General features: G+C 38.7%; 1 protein-coding gene across 3 annotated transcripts; it reads left to right on the forward strand.

The window, feature by feature from the left end:
• The first annotated feature begins 707 nt into the window (after nt 1-707).
• FRRS1 (ferric chelate reductase 1) lies at nt 708-23824 on the forward strand. Of its 3 annotated transcripts, XM_027786553.2 has the most exons (18): nt 708-997; nt 1771-1910; nt 5765-5860; nt 8412-8607; nt 8831-8967; nt 10116-10210; nt 10870-11020; nt 11864-12043; nt 12926-13024; nt 13538-13685; nt 14194-14310; nt 15142-15257; nt 15546-15632; nt 16571-16668; nt 16833-16891; nt 17608-17751; nt 18887-18948; nt 19051-23824. In XM_027786553.2, the coding sequence occupies exons 4-18, from the start codon at nt 8412-8414 to the stop codon at nt 19141-19143; spliced, it is 1782 nt and encodes a 593-aa protein (XP_027642354.1). In that variant the 5' UTR covers nt 708-997; nt 1771-1910; nt 5765-5860; the 3' UTR covers nt 19144-23824. The 3 variants fall into 3 exon arrangements, with proteins under 3 accessions (XP_027642354.1, XP_005237350.1, XP_055671069.1); XM_005237293.4 differs by lacking the exon at nt 5765-5860; XM_055815094.1 differs by lacking the exons at nt 708-997; nt 1771-1910; nt 5765-5860 and adding an exon at nt 3254-3319.
• Nucleotides 23825-24386: the final 562 nt, after the last annotated feature.

Below are 24386 nucleotides of genomic sequence, written 5' to 3' on the forward strand. Positions count from 1 at the left end.
ACAAAAATACCAGACCCCTCTGGTCAAGGTGTTTGACAATGCAAACACAGTATTTCTGTTCTGTGGGAGGGCAAAATTCCTGTTAGATTTTTATTAACTAATTGTCTTTTTGTGCTGCTTTGATTTGTGAGCAATTAAACTAAAGAAAAACAGAATTCGGCAAAGCCTGTGTAAGTCAGTGCAGTTTCTGCCAGCAAAAGCCCGGTTATAGCCAGTACTTATTTGTTTTCTTGATAAGAAAAGCCTGATTTTGCAAACCTGTGTACGTGAACACCTGCAAGCACGCCAGGAGCGCCGCAGGTGAGCTCCGCACGCTTTCGCAAGGACAGCCTCCCGGTGAATCCCGCGGGCCAAGGCTCTCCTTACCGAGCCGAGGCGTTCTTCAGCACCGCCGGCGTCTGCTGTCGGCAAAGAAATGACTCGCCCTTAACACATCTCACGGCACCCCAGCCCTTCGGGGGTGCCCGCTGGGCCCGGCTCACGCGAGAGCACAGAGCGCTGGCCGCGGGCGCTGCGGTGCGGCCCGGTGCGGTGCAGCCCGTCCCGTCGGCGGGCCCCGCTCCCGGGGGCGGCCTCTGCCCGCCCCGGCCCGGCCCTGCGCCTCCTCGGGCGGCGGGAGGCGGTGCCGGGGCCGCCCCGCAGCCGGAGCGGCGACCGCTGCCGCGGAGGGAGGCCCGAGCGCAGGAAGGGGTGGGCTGGGCCCCGCCGCCCTGTTTGCGGGAGCGGGGCCGGAGGGCAGGGTGCAGGGCTGCCTTAGCTGAGAAGGTGCAGTAGCTCCAGGGCGCTTGGGTTGAACTGGTGATAGTGAGTGCTCCAAGCGTGGGTACTGCAAGCTTTTTGAAAACTGTATATGCTTAATAGAATATGTACAGTAGCTCTGAAGCAAATTAAAGTCTAGTGAAGCTTTTAAAGCACCATGTAGCTGCTGCCTGTCATGCAAGCATTTCTGAATTGTTTTAGAGAAAACTCTTAAGCTGGCTTGCTTTGATGAGTAAAGGTAAGCTATGGCTTATTTTATCTGGGAGCCACACCAACCATGTTCCTCTTGCATCTTGTTTGCATCTTAATGTTATATGAATATTACTTATTTCATTTCTTTGTTAATGTGTGTAGGAGATGGCTGTATGGGAACTATTACAGTAAATGTGCTGATCCTGTGGTGGGATTTGCTTGCTGGGGTGACAAACTATTCACATTTAGGTCAGCCTGCAACTTTGGGTTCTTTGTATAGATAAACTTTGCAAGGCTGGGGCCTTAAAGATTATCTGCAGAACAGCTGCCTAACACAAAGGTAAATAAACAAAGAACTGAACAGGGCAAAATCCTTGCCTCTTGTTCATCCTTAGTGGGAGATATGGAAAAAAGACCAACTTATTGCATTCCTTTGTAAGATTGCTTATCCCGCTTTTTAAATAGTGTCTCTTTGATAGGGAGTAAGTACATAACAAGCTTTAAAACCATGCTGCAAATTTATACCAACTTGTGCTTTGAGAAAGAAGGTATCAAAGGTTGTGGCTTGTTTGTTGTTAGTTTTTTCCTCCTAACTGCATCAGAAGATAATTAAAATTATTACTTAATATGAGACTTTCAGAGATCTGTGGAAATACACACCTGACAAAGTAAAGGAAGCTGCAGGGTTGTTTCATTGCAACTTCACACATTTTGGTCTTACAGGTTTAGCTTGGGAAGCGGTGTGGAATGTGTGCCTGAAGTGAAGAATGGTCTTATAAATGTTTCTTTTTTGTGTGTGTTTACTGTTTCTTCTTTCAGACAAACTTCCTCTGATGAAGGTCGATACTGTTGGATGCAAGCCAAATAGAGGAAGTTACATGTAATAGAAGTTGTCTTACTATAAGTAGAAAGCCAATGGCAATTTTACAGACTTGATCACTAACAGGACTGGCTGTAAGGTAAGTACCTACGCTTAAACTGTTATAAAAATTCATTTTGAAATATACAAGCCTTGAAGTTCTCTTTGAACCTTTCCTGAGTAGAAAGGCTACAAGGCTGAGGTGTGTATGTTTTGTCTTGTGGGTATGGGGGTGTGTGTATGTGTGTTTGTATTTTAAAAGTAATGAGTTACTGTGAATGTGAACACTGCTTGTTTTCTGCCCTTGCTCAATCCAGCTGTTGTGAATGATCAGGAGAAGTTAACCCAAGCTCTTTTCCTGAACTCAGAGGGAAGGTGACTCTTGGACAGCAAGGCTGCCCGCTTTTGCTTTGTAAGAGTATATTTCTAAAAGGGCATGGCTCAAACACCTTCTGTTAATACACCTTGTTAGACACCTCAGCGTTAATACACCTTAGACAGCTGTTTCCTTTTCTGTTTGCCATCCTGTCTGATGATGCTCAAGAGAAAAAGTTCTGGCTATGCTAGTTTTTGTATCTTTGAGTTGGCAATATATTTGCCTTGTGTCTCCTCTGCTCTTCCTCTCTGAAACTAGTTTTAGATGTGTGTTCTGCAGCTAATGAAGTTCTGTTAAACAGCTGAAAGAAAATTTCTGTGAAGAGATCCTGAGGTTTTGTGTGAATGTTGTGCTCTTAAGGAATTAGGCTACCAGGGCTCTTTCAGCTGTTAATACCTACAGGGACTGCGGGAGTTTTTTCAACACAAGCAGGAGTAATTTATTGCTCTTCATTTATCCAAATCCAGTTACTGTAAGACTGCAAGATGTAACCAGGAGAACAATTTTCCATGTATACTAAATATTTCGAAAAGATTCTCACAAAATTTTGGTATGATTGCTTCAGGCTTTAAAAGCTTCTGTTCCTGAAATTGTAGCACTTCTCTTTGTTTTGTTTTGTTTTCCAACCATTTCTTATTTTTCCTTTCTCCCTCCTGAGGAGGAGGAGATCACTCCTGGATGAATGGGATGATAAATTCTAAACGTTCAGACAAATGTAGCTGTATTACATTGCTACCAGCTTCTGTTAAGTTTCAACGTTTATGAGCAAACCTGTATTTCTCTTTGCAATTTGCCTTGCCAGGCAGAATCTCTTGAGGTTAAGCCACAGATAATTACCTTGGCCTTTGACCATTAATGTTTGAATTATCACAGAGGTGTTCTTGTCTTGTCATAGTCCATCATAAGTATGAAGAATGCTAGCTACTTCATCTCCATTCATACTAATGGAAATGGTTGTTTCTAGTTCACTTTTCAGGAATACCTGAACTTTTTTTTTGGTTGCTCTTATTTAAGTAACTGTTCTGTATCCTACTACTGTTGGAATAATTGGCCATGAGTGGAGTACCTTTGGGACACCTGTTATGATTTTTCTACGTGACCTTCCTCCAGTTTTCTGGTGGGTTGTATGCAATGTAAGTTCCTAAAAAAGGGTGCTCTAACAAAAAGCTCTGTTTCTGTCTTGAGTTCTCACCTGCCCAGCAAACATATAAAATAACTTGGTAGTATAATTCAATAAATGCTTGACTAAAGTTTCAGATTATAAGTCAGCTGTTAGTATTGAGCAATCTCTGTATTAAATTGAATTTTACTGTTATAATCAACTTCTGTATGAAATAAATATTGACATTCTGATTACTCAGCTTCCTTGGGAAAGCTTCACTTCTTTCTAAAGTGTTTTGCCCAACTAAGGCAAGCGTGATGAGATGATGACTGCTGCTAGTTTTTTTTTTATTATTATTTTTTGCTTTCTGTTAATTAGAAGGCTGTATTAGAAATGGCTTCAAGTACACAATTATCTTCCTCCCTCTCTCTGCCCCAAGAGCGGCATGATATTTGAAACACAACCAGAATTACAGGTAGTGAAGAAGTTTCTTTGAACAAGCTTGTTCTGAAGCTTTCTTTCATGCCAGGGCCTTTGAGTTATGTATTATAATGAAGATTTAAGTAGGAAGGGGGAGGGAGAGACTAACAAATTTGCAGTCATGCTTCAAACTAATGAGTATTAAAATATTTTTTTTCCATCCTAAGGAAAGATATGAAACAGTGGTTTGAATAACTGTCTTATATTGTAATGGTGTGATATGCGCTGGTATGTATATCTGTAGAGAAAGGCCTTCTGGATCTTATGCTGTCTTTGGTAGTATATAATGTATTGAAAAGTGTGTGTAGTACAAGATGAAGTAGAATCAACAATCAATGCTATGTGTTCGTTCTGGCTATGAAGCTAGTATGCTCTGTAGCACATCCTTGCAACCTTGACTGGTGCATTTACTGATGCATGCTATCACATGCAGACAGGATAGAGGAAGATTATATGTACTCTCAGGCCCATGGTTAACTCAAGCATTTCAGTGTAATGCATTTATCTTGGAAAACAAGTGACTGGATAGTGCAGGAATCCTTAAACTCAACTCCCTTCTTGTTGTTCTTCCAGGCTGTTCAAATGATAGTAAGTTAACAAAAACACTGGAGAGCTGCCTGTTGAAAAATGCTGCAGGAATTATCTTTTATGTTTTTTTAACATCATTATGCCTCAGTCTTGAAGTCAATTATTTCTGTTCCTCTTTATTACAGGGAATTTGACTGCTAATCTGTAGGCTGTCACCAATGAGTTGTATTTCAGAGGGTTATAAATGAGGCACTATGGCCAAAGCCTCTTAATACAGTTTTCAAGCAAAATCTTATCAAGGAGGAAGGACTGGAGGGTATAGGTAATAGCAGGCAGTTCTGCAGCTTACACACCTCAAGACTTGAGTTAACATGGATTCTAATTTTGGATCTAGCTTTAGAGAGAATACTTGGTGATTTAAGGTTTTTGACACAGTTTATGTTCTTATCTAGAAAATATGATTTTGTGGAGATGTGCTGATTCATCTTTATTGGCACGCAGATTAACTGTGGGGTTTTTAATTTGGCTGCATTTCTGGGACGAGTAGAATAGTAGAGTAACAGTTCTATAAGATATGATAGCTTTGAGTCTCTCGGGTCCTTCTTAATAACAGGCAGAAAACTGTTTTTGTTTTTACTTTATTCTTTAAAAGGCATTTATTCTTTTGTGGTAAGGTTAAGCACGATTCACGTATGACACTTCAACTTTCCTGAACCTAACCTCTCTGTAATAAATCTTTTCTATGCCATTAATCCTAACACTTTTTGTTTGGGGTTGTACTTCTGTATGTAGTTGTGAGATTTAGTTGTCGTCTTCTGTTTTTCCTGCTAAGGGGGATATCTGAAAAAAGTCACATATTCTGCAGTTTGTTCACTTATTACAAACCTGATTCCTTTACCTCTGTGTACAGTTAGTTAAAATTTTAAAGCTAGTTACTCCAATTTAAAATAACTGTTCTGCATTGTGGTATATATGATGTGCTAAATATCTAACAATGCAGTCATTCCTGTCAAGATCACTTGGAGGGAAATAACACTATTGTGGCTGTAGAACTCAAATCAGAAGAGAGGAAACCATGTAATCTTACAGAAGAAAAGGTGACTTTTACATAGGAGTGACATGTTGCTTACCAGTGGCTGCCCTTACTTGGTTGGTTGGCTTTGGTTTTGGTGGTGGTTTTTTTTGGCAAAGCAGATGATTTATTGTGCAAATACTTGGCTGAGGATGAATATAATTGTTTATTGATCTTCAGCCTGAGTATAAAGATACTGTTTATTTTCTCTTCTCAGAGTTGCTTATTGCTGGTTCATTAGTTTAACTAGGTATATTCCTTAGGTTTTTTTTTAATATTGTTCATTTTTGAACTACTAGTGATATGTGTTCAGCTTTCCTTCTCACTTTTTCCTTCTCTTGGCCAGACTGTCATATTCATGAGGGCATGACGTACTGTTTTGTGCTCTTATAACAGGTACTTTTTTAGAGCTAAAGGAAAAATCTTCACCTGCATATATGAGGAAGTTCTGGCTGTTTCTTGGATTTCCCCTCTTCCATCCTGCATATTCAGGTTTTGTGCCCTTGTCTTTCTTGCACATTATGATTAGTATGAGGCTTGTTTTGAACAGGTCTTGGCTGAAAGGCAAAGGTATATGTGCATTTGTAAAAGGAGGTAGGGAGGCACAGTAAGATCCTAGCTGTAGTAGGGGCAGCAGATGAACGATTGAAGAACATCTGGTTTTGGCTATTCCAGCCTACTATTTTAAATATGAAATTCTGCTGTCTAATAAAAAGAGAGTTACTATGGTATTTGAGTTACAGTCCAGAGTTCTTTAATCTGTAATTAAGGAATACTTTCTTAGAGCTTGACTTCTCTATACTATTTACCTGTTTTGTCTGCAGTAATGCTTTAGAGGAGATGTTTCCTAAAAATACAAAATGAAGCTTCAACCGCAGAATGACTGGTGTTAGAAGAATGCTTCCCATGTTCCCTCTGCCTCTTTTGCTGTGGAAGTGGAGAACGTAGAGTACCACAATGTATTTCCAGATTAGAGGAGGAAAGAGACTTCTCAAGGCAATTGAATAAGTGTTGTTTGATTAAGAAGGCAAAATTTTAATATGGAAATTGTTATTCTTTATAGGATCTAGCCCTTACTGTTGAACATGCATAGAGAAGATTGCTCTTCTACAGTTAACTGTTTAAAAAATAAAAAATGTTTTTAAAAATTGCTCTTCAGTACAGTACTACTTTCAGATTTTGGCCTTTTCCAGTAGTTTCATCTCTGCTTCTTCTTCTTTGTCTGCCAGCTTTTGAGTTGGCTGAGTCTGCCAAAGAATATTTCTTGTTTCATTTTAAATCCCTACCACATCCTCTGTTACTTAAACTAGAATACTACTTTTTTTTTTTCTTGTCTCTGTGGTATGCAGCCTTATCTCTTCTGCCAGCAACTTGTTTTGAGGATTTCACTGGTGTATGTGTAAAACTGCTTTAATGCCACCATTGCAATGAACCTTAGGCTTCTTTACCTTACGAATAAAATCATATTGATGTAGATTTGTGACAGTTTGGAGAAGTATTTGAACTAGAAGGAAGAACTTACTTTAACAAGAAGTTAAAGATATTATCACAATTTTATCTTGATTAATTGGGAGGAGGAGCTGAGTGTTGGGTGTGTTTTTTTCTTTTTTTTTCTAGTTCCTGAAATGTAACTGTTCCACCCCCTCTCCCCTCTGAATTTTTCTTCTATTTACTGTTGTAAAGTTGTTGAGGAGCTATTATGTCGAGGTATAAATGTAGCATTGCCCTGGCTATTGTGGATTTTTAGCACTGAAGGTACAAGGACTTTGGAAAAGTTAATACCGATGACTCTTAGAGAGCATGTAAAACTAATGGCACGCCTTGTCTTCATTTGACTTTTTTTGGGTATCAAAGTTCAGTCTGAAATGGCTCTGTACCTTTTTTATCCTCGTGTCCATGCATGCTGTCAGGGAACTTCATAACCTCATGCTTCTTATCACTTGGTGCAAAATGGGCATGGCTTCTCCAGAAAGCAGACCTATTTGCCTGGTATATGTTCCACAAGAGCTGATAACCCCCTTCTTGTGCCTAACGATTTAAAGAAAGTTTATCTCTGTTCTCCTGGCCTTTTAGACGTGCGAATGCTTTTTCTTGTTGGCTAAGGTGTTCTGTGTAAACAACAATACAACTGTAAACCCTGTGTGCTGCTGAGTAACAAAACAATTACCACAGCTCTTTTGAAAAAAGTATTGTAGCAAAGCAAAACGTTATATAATGAATGCTGGGATTAGGGGTTCATGTAACCGGTTTAGGCTCTTTGTATCCCACATGTTTTTTGTGCATACTGTTCCCTTAATGAGAGTGTGACAAGCAATGATTTTGTTTGACTAATTGTCTGGAGGCCTAATATCCAAAAGAAAGAGTTCTAAGGAAAAGTCTTGTGCTTATCTGCAGCAAACATGCATGTTACTTTGTCTAAATCTTTATACCAAATTCACACTGTTTTTGCATGTATAAAATCTTTCTCATATTTGACATCTTTAGTTTCCCTGCAGAAAGAAGAACTTGTTACCTGGGAATTATTTGTCATATGTGAAGAAATAGACACGAGTTGTGGAAACAAAAGGCAATCTGTAATGATGCACAATTTGGAGCTATGATTAATAAAAGAGTGGGCTTGATACTAGCAGTTTAGTTCCTCAGTACTGTGGATGTTTATACATCAATGAAACATTTAAGATCCATCTCTCCTGTGCAGATGTTTGAGGGACTTGGACTTTCTGAGAGAGAGAATGGGAGAGGCGTAAGCAAAAGAAATTTAAAAAGTTGTGTCAAAACGCACTGAGAGAAATCATCCAGTGGATGGAGGGAACCATCTATTACCTGTACTCTCTTGTTGGCCTGAGATATGGTATCTGTGAACATTCTTGCAAAGTCTGGCAGTTATCAGAAGTGCACATTACTTTTAGCTTCTACAGCTGGGAGTGGCGTCTTCTCATGCATACTTTTGTTTTAAACATGTTTTTAAAGTTTAGTATTCAACTGACTCTTCTAAAGATGAGTGGTGACCTGTAAAATTGCCTGTGACTCATACTTTATATAGATGGAGCTGCCTGGCCTTGCTTTTGCTGTTTGGATGTTTATTTGCTTCTATGCATCCATGGATAGCTATCCAAGTGGAAAAGTAAGAGAAGCCTGCACTAGCATGATACCTTGTCATGGTAGCTCTCCAAGGCTGTCACCTGAGCATACCATTGCAGTGAATGGGACTGAATTTAAACCAGGGGACAACATAGAAGGTATGTAGCTGAGTAGCTTAATTTACTGTTTCTTTGTGTTGTTCTATCTATCTTCGTAGTTCTATCTAACTAGATCTATCTAAGCAGTTGAATCTTGTTCAGGTTGATCCATTTAGCAGTCATTCAGTACTTGTAAAATGAGCTTCTGGTGGTCACTGTTGAAATATTCCATTCTTCCTCTGGAGAATATTTCAACTTATTTTTATCTTTGTTCTTGCTTCAGTTCTTCTGTCTGGACCAGATTTTGAAGGGTTTTTCATACAAGCCCGGGATGCAGAACACCTGGATAGCCCTGCAGTTGGTTCTTTCATGTTAGCTGACCGGAGACTTTCTCAGCTTCTGACATGTGGCCATACCAAGGTATACTGTAAAATGGGATATCAGGCACTGAGGTGTTTATACTAGTAATCTTTGAGCTCAGTGTCTCACAAAATTGGTCCAACTTGCAGTATAGAGGCATAGCTCACTGCAACTCTGTCAGACTAGGTGGCTATTGACTGCTGCAGGAAGATGCAGCATTCTTAACATAACTTTTACTTGTGCACAATGAACTTAGTGTGTTCCTGGTTATTTTTGTACTTAAAGCATGCCCTCCTCTTTTTAATATTATTTGCTTTGAAGAGAAGAGCCATCAGTCGTTTTCCATGCTTGAGGACAGAGAAAATGTCTTACAGGAAGGAAAGCGTAGGGCAGTTGTTGTAAGCAAGTGCTAGAATAGGCTATTATCTTTAGCATTGCTCTGTCAGCAACTGTTAGTGGAGCCTTCATAGTAACAGGTTAGATCACAATCTTAATATCAGTTTTAGATAAATTGATTCTGCCTCATGCAAGAGATGTGAACTCTGACCAGTGTTTCAGTAACCCACTTGAACTTCATGAACGTTTATGGTGTCATCTGAGCTAGTGTGGACAAAGTTCTCAGTCTGCCTAGATGTATTTTTTTCTCTCCACTTCTGCCACCTGTCCCCCAGTGGCATCCAAGTAGTGCATTCATCAGTGCTGTAGAGCCATGGGGATTCTGGATTGTGCCCTCTGTGTGCAGAGGACTTAGTTCAGTGCTGTGTCTGATTTATCTTGTGTGAATAACTGTCTGACCCCAAGACTACTTTTGCTTTTTGTCCTCTGGAATACTAGTTCTGGTCTCTGTACAATCATTGCACTGTCCCTTCATGTTCTTACTATCAAAAATCGGAGTGTTATCTTACTGTCAAAAAAAATGGAGTGTTATTACACCATTTCTGCATAAACGGTGCAGGGACCTCTGTCTCGTCACTGGAGTTTTCTAGATTGAAAGACCTCTAGTTCTTCCTTTTAGCATTAAAGTTTGTTAGTATGTGTAAGTTTCAGTAGTAGACTTCATTCAAGTTGATCACGACTGACTGGGGAAAAGCCAGTTGTGCTGGGTTTGTGCAGCGCGAGAGTGCAGTGTCTGTGTAGCTGCAGCCTGTGATGACTGAAATCTCCTTATTGCATATCCACTGTATAACCCTTTATTTGTGTGTTTTCAGAATTCAGCTGTCAGTCACACAAGTAAAGCAAAAAAGAAAAACATAAAAGTTTATTGGATTGCTCCTGGAGATGCACCAAGACGTGTACAGTTTCTGTAAGTTTATTAAAACTTATAAAAATATTTATTAAAATAAGGTTAACCTGTGTCAAAATAGTGGCCAGCAACTGAGAAGTATCCTTGGACTAACGGCCTGAAAAGTCCACACCTCTTGCTTGCTGCAGAGTCTACACTGATGCAGACGCTTGTTCTTTAGGGAAAGCTTGGAGATGATTATGTTGATTTTTGTTTTGGGGGTTTTTGTGGGGAGAGTAGAAGGGGATTCAGAGATTAGTTTCTTTAGTGTTTTTTTAATGTTTCTAGTTAACTGCTCGCTTCTCATGCCTGTAATATACAGTATTAAGAATCTTTCTTCTGTGCTTGTATCTAACAAAATGGTAGATATACCTTTCAGTTACACTACTATAAAAGCTATTGGGTACAAGCTATACAGCTCTTCTCTGAGGTTGTAATCTGTGCTACAGACGTGAATGTTTCTTATGTCCAGTAGAGCATGCATTAGTATGTTTTAAAATTATTTTTCCACTGAGATATTTTCTTACTTTAATCCCTAAAATGGTAGACATCTACATAAAGATGGGGATTTTACAGATAAGTAGTACAAACTATAGAAACTTTTTCTTTTTCTTTTTTCTTAAAGTAGCAATCAGCTGTTGATGTATACAATAATGACTCTGTGCATTGTGTTTTTTAAGAGCCACAGTTGTGAAGAAATACAAGACTTTCTGGGTGAAGATTCCTGGTCCCATCATTTCTCAGCCTAATGCACCGTCCCCAACAACACCCTTGCATGCGACATCAGTGGCTCTATCAACTTCACACCCGGTTTCCTATTTATCAAAGCCAGTAAGTAATTATAAACCTAAATAAGGCTATCTGTAATGCTTGTGGTCAATGGAATTTAATGAAATCACATCAATACAGCCTAATGACAGAAAGGGAGAGATGATGGATGAGTAACTTGGATATCAGAGACTAAGAACATGGACAGCTATCCTCTTGTGTTAGTTGAGTTGCCTGAACTTACGTGGGTTAAATGTTGTCATGCCACATGGATCAGGAGTTTTACAGAACATTTAGGACTTAGTGGTCAGAAAATATTATGCATACCTGGGAAGAGAGATGGGAAAAGACTTGCTCTGGTCTTGACTGATTACTTCACATGTAATAACTGCAGGCTCAGAAACATCCTTCTATGAATTAGTCTGTGTTACTGACTTCCAATACTGTTTCTTGAATGGATTGAGCAAGCATCACTGTTTGATCCAGAATAAGCATGACTTTTAATCCATGTATTTTCTCATTGTGCATCAGTGGAGTTCCTGTTTTAAAAAGGAAGTTAAAAACTTGTATTCCCTTCTTTTCTCCTTCATCCTACAGCTGATAGTACCTCTCTCAAAATTAAACCAGGGGAAGTTTCTCTAAAGTTTTGACTTTCTGTCAAAAGTTATTCTATTATAATGTCTCTAAAGTTAAAATTCCACTTGAGTAAAAGTACAGCTTGAAATGCACTATCTAGTTTACCTACTAGTCCTGGGTTATTTGTAGGAATGGGTTAAGAGATTGGTAGGTAGACATAGATAGCATTTTTTTGCTATTCCTTGTATGCTTTATTCTGGAAATGGGGTAGAAAGGGAGGAAGAAGAGAGAAACTCTCATTGCTTACAACTTGTTTCCTTAATTGTCTAGTTTGATGCTTCACATTGTGGCAGTATGAAGTTCTGTATCAGGAACCCTTCAAACTGTGATCCTGAAAGTACTTCCTGTTTTTTTCTGTCCTTCCAACAAGAGAAGAGTTCAGTATTTATTGAAATGAGTGGTCCAAGTGAAGGATATCTAGCATTTGCATTGTCCCATGACCAGTGGATGGTGAGTGTCCTATTCTCCTGTTTTAGTTGCTTTTGTGATCTTAATGTAAGTTTGAATGTTATTCTAGCAAAACATGCATATGGGAAACTGAAATGCGGCTAGATGTCACACAAAGTAACTTCTCTGCCGTAGTGCTGAAGCACGGGTGGCCTTTTATAGGTGGATGTTCAGTTTTAGCTCAGGACAGACTATTTACAGTGGAATTTCCCTGTGGATATCTGCCTTAGCAGAATCCAACCTGTCCGATTGCACAGTAGCTGATTGGAATTCCTGGTTAGATCCATCTATCTTTGTTACCTAGCCAAAAACCCTTACCTGTCAGAAGCCGAGAATACCATTTACATTTCATCATTGTTTGTACAGGAGTGACCCCATTCAATCTTAAAAAGTGTTTAGAGATCCTTTTTTCTAATTGGTGTTATATTTAAGGGATGATGCTGTTGACAAATGCATAATCCATAAACTGTTACACAAACGAAATGCTGTTTATATTAATGTCCCTAATTCAAGAACCCTTGGTTCTTAACAATACCTTTACACCTTTTTAACTAAAAAGGATTTTTAAGTAACATCAACATCCATCTCTATCTTACCTGGTTAATTTAATAAATTCTAAATAATTAAAGAAACTTCTGATAATATGGTTGTTACCCTGGGAGGAAGGAAGCGTAAATCAGTGTGCCTTACTATGTGTCATCTGTTTGACTTAATGTGGTTTCTCTGTAATACTGAAGTGTTTGAAAGCTGGGAAATAATAGCTTGACAGCTAGAGAAATCTGTCTCAGATCTTGTTGCATGTATTAAATCAAAAAGCTTTTGGAGAGTGCCAGTAGTGATTTTTTAATAGGCTATAAATACATTTTTCTTTTAAACTCTCTCCAGGGTGGTGATGATGCATATCTGTGTGTTAATGAGGACCATCATGTTCATGTAAGCGCTGCCTATCTGAAGGGGCGAAGTCCTCCTGTTTTGGATTCAGAGGTATGTTTGAAAATGACAAAGACACTTTGACAAATGTAGTTTTGAGATGATGAATGGTATGCTGCTGCTTTGTGCTTTTATTTTGTATAGCAGCTGTAAATAGTAAGGTGGAAATCTACACTAAACTTTGGAAGTCTAAATTTAATTTTCAAAATTAAGTCATGTGGTGTGAGCTTACTCTGTTGAGGAGCTATGCCCATTATTACTCTGTCCCTTTGCTAGGGCTGCAGTTGCAATAGATGTATCTTGGCTGAAAGGTTTGAAAGGTAGGGGAGATTGTCATAAGCTGGAAAAATTGGTGGTAATAAGTTCAACCCTTATGTTGCAGTGTTGACTTACTGACATACCTTCTAAGTTGGTATGCAAGAGACTTTTATCGTCCCCCTCTCCCGCCCCGATATCACCGCCAATCTTTGTGCACCAGTGACGCTCTTGTCTTTTGCAGGATAACTTACAAGCCAATTACCTAGTCTTTTCAGACTGGCAGAGTATTAAATATATCCTGTTTCACAGAATCCCCTTGAAGATGTGTCATGGAGGCTTGTGGATGGTGTTCTTCAATGTTCTTTCAGAAGGAATATTCGTCTTCCTTCTTATAAAGCCAGATTTAATCTGGATGCCAGTTACTACATCTTTCTGGCAGATGGGGAAGCTAGTGAAGGTAAACTTGACTTACATATGGTGGCTTTTCTTTGAACAGCTCTAAATGAGTTAGTAACCCTTATGTAAGGTATGGCTTAGCTGAGAATTAGTATCTGAACTAAGGTTTCCAAGGATGAGGAACTTAATCCAGTCATCCTTACCTCTCTGGATCATGGGTTTGCTTTTGGAAGTTGTAGTAAGCTTATTGATATATGTGTGTTGTGTGCCCTCTTGATGCTAGGAACTGGTAGCTTCTTGAGAGCTGGCCCCATCTCTTTTAAACAAGACTAGCATCAGAGGGAATTATTCTTCACATCTTGTGCATGTAGTGAAGAAAGCTATTTCCTGTAGAGGGGTGAGTTTGTTCTTGTACATTGATTACACAGGACAGCTTAGATGACATCTTAATCATTTAGTTTTTATGACTATGTTCAGTGGTCACAACAGAACATGCGTTCATAAATGAGTGGGCACACAAGTGCAGTGGCTTTCATCAGCTATATATAAACCACTTTGTCACTGCTTAGGTGGACTAATACACAAACATCGTCGTCAGCCTCTGATCACCAATGGAAGGTACAATGTCACAGGCCTTCCTCAGGATATTGGAGGCTCCCGGTCCCCACGACTCATCAAGGCTCATGGTAAGCTGCAATGTCTAGTTGTATCTTTCAGTTCTAGACTTGCTGAGACTGGAGAGTTAAGTTTTCCTTATTACTGTAGAGTAGGTATTTATTCTTGTCTTTCTGGCCCTCATGTTCTGTGTACTGTTGGCTAGCAAGCAAGATTTGAGGCTGAGAAGACAGAGTAAATTATTAATAATTTTTCATTTCAAGAACAGCGTTATAAGAATCTTTTTGCCCAGGAAAATGAACATGCATTTACCTTTTCTCTTACATTTATAATTACAACTTGTTCCTGTTTACCTCTTTCTCTCTAGTTTAATTTGTTCTAGTTGCATTATTGGTTTAATTCCATTTGAAATGAGAAACCCCTCAACTGATATTCTAGAGCCATTGAAGTTAATGAGAATTTTTCTCTCATGGTACTGGACCTCAAAGCAGGCCCGTGAGAGAACTATCACTAATTCTTTGTAAAACAAATTTAATTGTTTTAAGTTTGGGATTTAAAAAGAGGATGAAATGTCAACTTCTGTCTTCTGATGTCAAAGTTGGTGACAGAACAGCATCTCTTATCAGTATATACTGGCTGTACTGGTGCATATGAAATACACAGTAGCCAGAGCTGATCTATTGTGGTATGTAGGCATAGTGTGATTATCTTTTATGTAGATGTTTCTGCCCTCTAGCAAGATAAATGCTATAAAGTTGTACTCTGAATCAGGTGATTAAAAACTTAGCGCTGGTAAATTCTGTGTCTATGTGTATGGACTAAACTATTACATGGTCTTTGAAGCTGTATTCTTATGCAGCTAAATTACTCATGTTTACCTTGTAATTTTTTTCAATTTTCAGGAGTGCTGATGTTTGTTGCTTGGATTACCACAGTTAGTATTGGTGTTATTGTTGCACGATTCTTCAAACCTGTCTGGTCTCATTCATTCCTGTTTGGAAAGGAGATGTGGTTTCAGGTGGGCAAAATCTCCACATATCTCTAGCTGTATTTTGTAGTTTTATTGTAAGCAGAATTGTAAACCTGCTAGATCCAAGAAATAGGAGATTAAACTTGGTGTGATTTTTTTTCTTTCTTTAATTTTAAAAAATGGAGCATTACAAATCAGAAGTTTGTCTACTTCACTTGTAAAAGCAAAGTCTAAAGAGGACACTAAGAACATCTTTAACTGTAGATCTGTTAAATGTATTTTAACTGTGTATTAAGAAAGCTGTACAGTTTCTAAAAGCAAACTTGACTTTTCTAGATACATCGTATGCTGATGTTGACCACGGTCATGCTTACAAGCATTTCTTTTGTGTTGCCTTTTATATACCGAGGAGGCTGGAGCCAGGTAAGTGTGTGCTTCTGTTTTGCTTAACTTAAATGTAAAGGTTGGACCAAATGAATGAGAAGGAGGTCCACTGATGACTGAAGCATTACAACTGTTGCTGTGGAAATTGCTGTGAAAGCTGTCCTTAAGTAGGCTAACTTCAAATTCTAGCAACACAGAAGAATGTTGTTTCCTTTAAATACAATTGAAAAACTTCAGTATTTTTCTCTTAAATAAAGTTCTTGCTCACACTTTCTTTATGTACATAGGTAAGTCTTCCCATTTCCTTGGAGAACTTGAATTTGGGAGGGGAGTGAGGATGGGACAACTGACTTATTAATGTGGTAAACCTGCTGGGAATAAATGTTGTTATGGACTTGGACTTGAGTAACTGTATCCAGTGATTAAGCTTAGTCTGGATCATTAGAGAGATAGAGTTTGTATACCTGTTAGTGTGACCTGTACAATATTTGGTGCAAAGTGATATCAGAAATTGGAAAGTAAAGAGAATATTTGAGTTAAAGGTGGGATGATGTGGCCACAGGTATGAGTTAGGAACTAGGGAAATTGAGTAAGATGTTTTAGGATTAAGATTAGAACAGATAAGGTGAGAGGGGAGACCAGTGCTGGGAGGAGTTATGAAACAGGCCTCTCCTGAAGATTCAGAATTGAGGATGAAGAGCTTGTAGCATAGCTTCAGCTGGAAGAATTTCTCAGTACAGCAAAAAGATGAGACAAACCCTGGACCGATTTACCAGCGTCTCATCCTGCCAAGGAGAACAATCTCCATCTAGCTGCAGGGCAGCTTACTGTGTCCTGTCACTTCTGCCAGTCTAAACACAATGTTGCTCCACTATTGTAACTTAGTAACACAAGCATAAATAAAATTATCAACTTCTTGGTATTTTTTCTGTATTTTTATATAGGTATGATATTAAAGAAAAATGTTCTCTGTTTAGCAAGCAGGTTTTCATCCCTATCTCGGCTGTACTGTGATGGCTCTGACAATCTTTCAACCACTTATGGCAGGTTTCAGACCATCTCGTCATGCACCAAGGTACTCACAACTAACTCATTAAGTTATAGCCGCCAGTTATATGACTGTTTCTTTAAAAATTCTTTTTTTTTTCTGAAAAGTTATCTTTTAAGTAGGTAATAATGTTCTTTGATTTCAATATCCCAAGCTACAGAATCAATAAAATGCTCTTAATTGTTTTGTAGGAGACCATTGTTTAACTGGTTTCACTGGAGTACTGGTACAACAGCTAGAATACTAGCTGGTGAGTAGAAGTTAATAGTTACAACTATGCAACTCCCTTTGAAGAGATTTAAAGGACTTTTGTTTGTTGTCTGGGCTATTGCTTGTCTAAAACATCTATGGATATCCAGTCCAGGTATTTTTGAAGATTCTTTTTCTTGCTGGCCATCTTCTGTGTGAAATTTAAGTGTCCATCAGGCCACAGCTTTAGGGAGAAAGTGACTATATAAAACCAAAGAGATTACAGACAAATCTGAAAGACCTCTGTAATGAAGACCTGTTCTTATCTTGAGTAATTTCTTTTTATCTTAGAAGATTTGAGGGTGGTGTTCTTGCAGTAACATAGTTCGATGTTATTTGAACACTGGGAGAGGGGAAACTCACTTACAGAACCAGACTGGGCTTAATTCTATTAACAGTGGCAAGTTTCCACAGGCAGCTTAAGCACAAATATTGTGGTGGCTGTGGTCTTGTTAATAGTCACAAATGCTAGTGTTTGTGATAGTTTTCATCCTGTGTAGTTCCCTATCTTGGCCGCCTCTTTTTCTCCGTGCCTTACCCCTCACACTGACAGAAAAAAAAATAAATCTCTTAGCTGCATGGACTCCTTTTAACCTCATTCCCCAAGTAGTAAGCAGTTCATGGAAAAATCTATTGCCAAAGGTGTCGAGAACACTTTTTTTTAATTACCCTGACACAGCACTCTTAGCGTCTTTTTCTCTTGTTTTTACTGACTAGTGGTGACTATGTTCTTGGGAATGGATCTACCAGCACTTGACCTACCAGACCCATGGGACACCTATACAATGATTGGGTTTGTAGCGTGGCATGTCGGCATTGATGTTCTTCTGGAAATACACAGCTACTGTCTCATACGTAAAGGTACAAATCCAATGAAACTGCTGTTGTTACCTTAGTTTGCTGAGGATGTGCAAAAAATGCTGGAGTGGTTTGAATTTCAGGAGGAGTTCTTTGGCTTTCCTCGCTTTGGAAGCTGAAAGGGAATAACTCTCGAGTAATAGTGTCATATCTACTGTACAAACTGATATGGGAATATACCAGTTGTCAAGACCAAAGTGTTCTAGAAAAAAAGGTTTTCTGCCACTTTAAATAGTAGCCCCTTACTTCTCAAACCACATTTCATAGGGACAGACTGAAATACATAAGTATTTTCCAAGATCTATCAGTGTTTGCCATGATTTTGATTCTAGGTGGATAGGTGAAGTCCGGGTTAAGTCATGCAGATTATGTCTGCATTTTATTGTGACAAATTGCTGGTTATGATCAGAATGATCAGAAATGATCAGAAACTTGAGTACAGATGTTTGCAATTTTGCGTGAACAGGGGATTGGAGGTGAAATCCTGACTCCAACAGGTCTAGGGAAGAGACTGGTGGTAACTTCATAGGAAATTCTTAGCTTCAGTGACCAGTGTCACTGAGAGGAGATGACTGTGCACATGTATATGACCTGTATCGAAGTGGGAGATGAGACATCTACAGAACTGAAGAAGCATGATTAGTTAGGAGATTGTGTAAGGTGGCACATGGAGGAGTGATTATAAAATATGAGAATTTAAATTTAACTGCAGTAATTATTTCCTAGGAATAGAGAAACGAGCCTGAAATGTTTGAACACTGAATGTCTTCATGTTGGCTAATGGAAAATACTTGATGAAATATAATTCTCTTAACATGAGAAGTGTTTAGATCAAACAAATGTTTTGTTCAGCTCAAAACTCAGTGTTTTGATTATTCACTCTAGCAAAAGAGACACTGCCACTTCAGTGTCCAGAGGTTACTTGTTGTAGGTCAGCCCTAGAATAATATTTCACTTGTGCTATGAGTATGATAGTACACGTCATGAAACATCAAATGAGACTTCCTAGTGCTTTTCAGATTTGATGCTGTATAAGACTTAGATACTTAGTCATGGGATAAAGAATTTTACAGTATAAAAATGAAAAAAACCTTCCTCTTAATAGCAGACAACTTTTTTTTTTTTTCCCCACTTATAGTTGAAGTGATAGAGGATGATAGAGTACAGATACTGCAGTCACTCACCTCTGCAGAAGCAGAGGTAAGTCATAATTTTGTAAATAACTATTAAGAGATGGGATGATTCTTTTTTTAAACCAGTAAAAAGACTGACACTTCTGTGGCTTTTCCTCTTCTCTTGCAGGGTCGTCTGTTTAAACAGATTATGTTAACCATCTATGTCTGTGGAAATACAGTATTCCTCATTGCCTTCCTGGTGGCAATCAGCCAAACATGAAATAAGTCATTGAGAACTTTGTGACGAAATATTGTACAACTGAAAAACCTGTGAGGAATGCTTTCTATTTCAACTTTTCCCTCAACACTTCCCTGAAGATGTAATTGAAGAATAATAGCACATGTGCATTGTGCTTGGTGTTAGGGAGAGCTTGAATTCAAATCTATGGAAGGATGCTTCAGTCCTGTGAAAGCTGTCTTCTGATGGGACTTTTAATGGGAGTCTGAGTAAGGAATGAAGTCTCTATTTTTTTTAAGTGTAGTAATTAACTTGACTGAAGTTTATAGGTTAGGACAACTGAGATGTGCTGAAAGTATTGTTTTTGATAGTTCCTTAAACCTTTTGTGAATATTACTGGGAGAACAGATTCCAGCTCAATCTTTCCTATCGTATCTCTTCAGTTTACTATGTTCTAATGACGTGTGATGTGAAAACTTCCTGCTCATGACAGTTTTGTGCATTGAAAAAGAGAAAAATCTTAGTGAAAATTTGTCACAAATGCCACTGGTTGATGCATGAGCTAAATGCCGTTGTCTGTCATTGCAGTTTAATATAAAAAAAATATCCTGTCCGCTCTAAGAGCGGTACGCTTAGACAAGCATATGAGTTTGGGAACTTCAGTCCTTTAGTAAAACCACCATTTGCCTCACTCAAATTACTGTTCTGTCCCATCATCCTCAGTACTTCTAAACTATAAAGAGAAAACATGTTTGCAATATAAGTGCATTAAAACCACTTGTACTTAACCAGAACTCCAACAGGAAGAACCTATCTGTGTGTATGGATGTCTGTTTTGGTGTCTTTGGTTGCTTGTGGCTTCTGAATGACTTTTCTGTGTGAATAAGATGGATTTGTGCCACTTGATGCTTGAATGGATGTGAAAATATTTGCTTAGGAATGTTGAAGGTGTATTTACACTATCTAGTGAAATGTAGATTTGGAATTGGTTTGACTTAAGGAGAAGCGGCTTCTGTTAATGTTAAGTGAGAGTCCTTTGAGATGGCATATCTAGGAGGCAGAACTGTATAAGAATATGGGAGGTCATTTTTGTAGTCAACAGATCTATCTAAATATATGAACTAGGTACAAGGAATAGAAAGTTAAAACAATATACTCCTTCTTGGTTCATGGTTAGCCTAAGTATGGAAGGACACTTGAAATGGCATCTCAGAAATGAACCCTTAATAAGCCATGCAGTACAGCACTTAGCCTTGTTTTTTGCAGCTCTGAACAGTTTGCTTCCACACATCTCCATTTCGATACTGGGAAGTATCGATTTTCAGTTGTAATGCTTCAAAATGTATCTTCAGCCTGGGACTACTAAACTAGCTGGGAATAAAGGCATTGGAGTATTGGATAGAGTGGTAAATAATAGAATAGACCGTTACAGCATCATCTCTTTACTACCTGGTAGCCAGCTTAAAAAATACTCATGTATGGGTTAGGTAGTGGCTCTCTCTATTTTACTAAAGCTGTCTATTTCTGTCTCTTCCTCCACCTCCCCAAATCCACAGTGCAGCCTGTTGTAGGGACAACTTAGATTCAGAAAGTAACAAGTTTATGTTTTTAGTCAGTGACCTTCTTTTTGGCTGCTCATGTAACTAGTTGTTAGGACATTTGCAGAGCTGGGATTAATCCCTTTGGCAGCAGTGGCACCAGTAGACTGCAAATGAGTGTAAGTTGACTCATCCCCCTTCCTCCTGGAAGCTGGAAAATCATGTGCAGGTTGGGAAAGGGGAACTATGGAGAAATGTGGAAACTCCAGGCTGATGGGCAAGAAGCATGTGGCTAATTGTGTGGGTTGTGGGTTTTTTGAGAACTCTGATCTCAAAAGCCTGGGAATCACAGGCCCATCTGGTGCTAAAGTTTTGGGTGGCTCTCTTGTATACCATGAGTTTATAGAAGAACATCTCTCAAGCTAAGCATGATTGATTGTTTTTTTCAATTGAAGTCAATACAGGATTCTTTCTGTAATAAGAGCTATACTGTGTGTTGTTTCATTTGCATGTGACAATGAACACAGGGGTTTTAAAATATGAATATAAATATCTTAATATAAGTTTTTGTCCCTTTTAATAATGTGAAAACACTATTAAATAGAAACTAGAAAAAAAATAGTTTTGCCTAGCAGCAAAATGGATTGTCTGTTCTCTTTGTAGATGTTGTTTTATAAATTAAAGCTATCTAAATGCTTCCTGAAGAAAGTCTTATTGAAATCGAATGTTCAAATAGTTTCATTCTATAATGCATCTTTTCCTCAAGCAGAAAAAAAATTACTCGTTCCACATCTAATACAGTTCTCAAGTTGGCAGAATTGTCCGTTGCTCTGGATAATTTGTTCCTTCCCAGTGCTAGTGATACTGTGTAGTTTATGTGAGACCTTATGTGCAGTGTTGTAACTTCTTGATTGAAAGACTTGTTAATTTTGTGTAATGTCTGGTCACACACTGTCCCACCCTCTTCATGCATGACTAGTGAGAGGACGCAATATGTCTGTTTTCTAGTGACCTCCAACATTTTTGGTATACTCCTTGGAAAACAAGAAAGTCTGTGGAAGTGTTTGATATCAGCAGGGAAATAGGTGACAAGCAATTTGGTTCTAGAGACGCCGGTGGCTTCTCTTTGTTGTTTGGTTTTGGGTTGGTTTTTTTTCCTTGAATGATAAAATGTTGTATAGAAGAAAATACCCATTGCTTTGCTTCATAAAGGAATCCCACTGAAGTCAAGAAAATTTCTTCACAAGAAGAGATCAAGAAGATTTCTGTGTTCTTTACTCTCAGATTAGACTTGTGACAACAAATCAACATTAGCGTATTTCTCTGTGGGTTCTTCTAGACACACAAACACTCCCAGTCAAGTAGAAACTTGTCATCAGTCTCACAAGTAGTTTACTGTTTTAATTGATTTGTTAGGCACAGCCTCCAAACAGTGATCATCTGCTCTTGACTTAACTACAAATCATGTTTCTTGCATGTGTTTTGAATGAAAACTGATGTAAATAGCTGAAATGCAATGAAAGTTGCTGCTACTTTGCTTTACTTGAAATATTTTTTTTGCTAGCTGACATGCAGGCTGCAGATTGAACTAAGTAAAGGTGTGCTTTGTTTCTTCTCCTTACACTGAATGCTACACTTCTGTTTTCTCAAAAATCACAAGATGAGGAGACTTCATGTTCAGTGTGAAAATGCCCAAGTTTTTCCGTTACCCAGGCTTAGGAAGGCTGGAGATTGCCTGCCTTTTGTTTCCTGTCAGGGTTTCCAAGGCTGCGGGAACACTGTGTGGCGCTCTTGTTCAAATAACATTTTCATGTTTGCTTTCTTTAATTTGCGTTGAGAGAGGTTGAGGCATGTAAAGGATGTCCAAAACAGAAGGTGTTCTAGATGAACTAATCAGAAGAATTTTCAAGCTTTGTTAACAAACTTTACAATCAAGCCTGTTCATGCAGATAGACTTGAAATGGGTGTTTGTTTGATATCTATGTTTAAGCTTTTGTTTGAACAGTTATGGCCTGTTTTCTTTTTGTCATGTGTGTAAGCTGTGCTCGGTGCAGGTACATCCCTTTCCAAACAAGATGAACGGCAATCATTGAGGAAAAACTGCCATCTTCTGCATTTCAGTGCAGAAGTTAGTATCAGTGATTTTAGAGCTTTGGTGCAGGCTGAAGTAAGGAAGACACCAAATGAATAGAAGAATGATTAACAATGATATTCTGCTAGTAATTCTGAGAAATTCTTTGTTCACATCAGTCTGATCCCACCATCTCTAAGGGGTATGTGTATGGTGGGGACCTGTTGCATTCACTTATGTGAGGATTTAGCACAGCAGAATTGCCACAGGGTAAGTGCTTCAGAACGCACTTGGTACCATCTGTTTCAGCCCATACGTGGGCTAATTCAACCATCGTGTAACTTCTGCTGGTCTTTGTTGCACTGTACATAAGTGACTTTACATATTGTAAACCACAAAAGCTGAACATTTGTGTCACACTGAAGCAAGTATCTATGATAGTCGTACTGGACAAAGGATGCTGCACTAAAAGACTCCAGCTTTGGATGCACTAAGAAAGACTCCAGCTTTGGATTTGTTTCAGAGAGACTTCTGTCATGCTGGACCTTAGAAATCATTTGGCTTTAATGATGAATTGGAACTCTACATGGCATTTGTACTTAAGTGTGAAAAAGATAATTTGCTGCCTTACAGTTCTGTTCTTGTTGATGTGAGATGCAGGAGAGCTCTGGGGCTGCAGCACTCAGAACACCCTGCTTCCCAGAAGCACACAACTCCTGAATGCTCCATTTTATGTCTCTGTTCTTCCTAACTAATGATTAGATATCCATGCTGCTACATAGCTAGTGTATTAGTGTGGGACAGTTCAGATTCATCTAGCACAAACTGAATAGTTCTAACATACATGACATCTGCTTTGCCGTGTGGCAATTCTGAGATCTGCTGAGCCCAGTAGTGTCTCCAGAAGTGGTAGTAATGAGTGCTTAGAGCAAGAGATGTAACAAGGCTGCAGTGATGTTTTCTCTTCCCAGCAAGATCTCCTTGCTACTTGCCAGAATCTGTGCAAGGATGTCCTAAGCTAGAAACAGCAGCTGGACTGTGAAGTTTTGTAGTGATTGGATTTTGTCTGTGAAGTGTGCAATGAATTATTAAAAAAGATAAAATACTCCATTAATGCTTTTGCCCTCTCATTTCATTAGTCGCTATGAGAAAGTGCTTTTTGGTTTTGTTTTAAACCACCTTCTTGATACTGCTGTTTAAAGATGTGAGTTTTGTTTTTTACCTTTTTGCTTTTATCACAGTTCTTTAGGCCTCCCATGTCTGTACTTTACTGTCTTTTTCCATGGATGACTGCTGCTGTATTTAGCCATTTCTCACTTCTGATAGTCTTCATTGCTTTCCGTATTTGTCTTCAGAGATGGGGTGACCAAACTCTATTCAATTGTAAATATGAAGTGCTATGACAGGGTTGTGTTTTGATTTGTTTTGCATGCCTTCCCTAATGAGTTTTAAACCTCTCTTCATTTTTGTGGCTCCTGAGCATGGGGTTAATGTTTTCAGAGAACTATCTAAAATAATACCCAGATGTTTTTCTTCCCAGCAAGAGTTTCATAACACCAACATAACAGCTACTTCTCATGCTGTGTAAGGTTAGAGTTATTTTTTTTTAACATGGCTTTTCATGTACTGGTAGTGAATTTCACCTGTAGATTTACTATGCATTCATTCTCCCTTCA

This window comes from Falco peregrinus, chromosome 10, assembly GCF_023634155.1.
Source record: "Falco peregrinus isolate bFalPer1 chromosome 10, bFalPer1.pri, whole genome shotgun sequence".
In the NCBI taxonomy this organism is placed as follows: Eukaryota; Metazoa; Chordata; class Aves; order Falconiformes; family Falconidae; genus Falco; species Falco peregrinus.

Coding starts and splice junctions, on each gene's coding strand:
- FRRS1 (XM_055815094.1), top strand. CDS start 3,269: ATGATTTTTCTACGTGACCTTCCTCCAGTTTTCTGGTGGGTTGTATGC. Junction 13,686..14,193: donor AGATGGGGAAGCTAGTGAAG/GTAAACTTGACT, acceptor GTCACTGCTTAG/GTGGACTAATACACAAACAT. Junction 16,892..17,607: donor AACAGCTAGAATACTAGCTG/GTGAGTAGAAGT, acceptor TTTACTGACTAG/TGGTGACTATGTTCTTGGGA.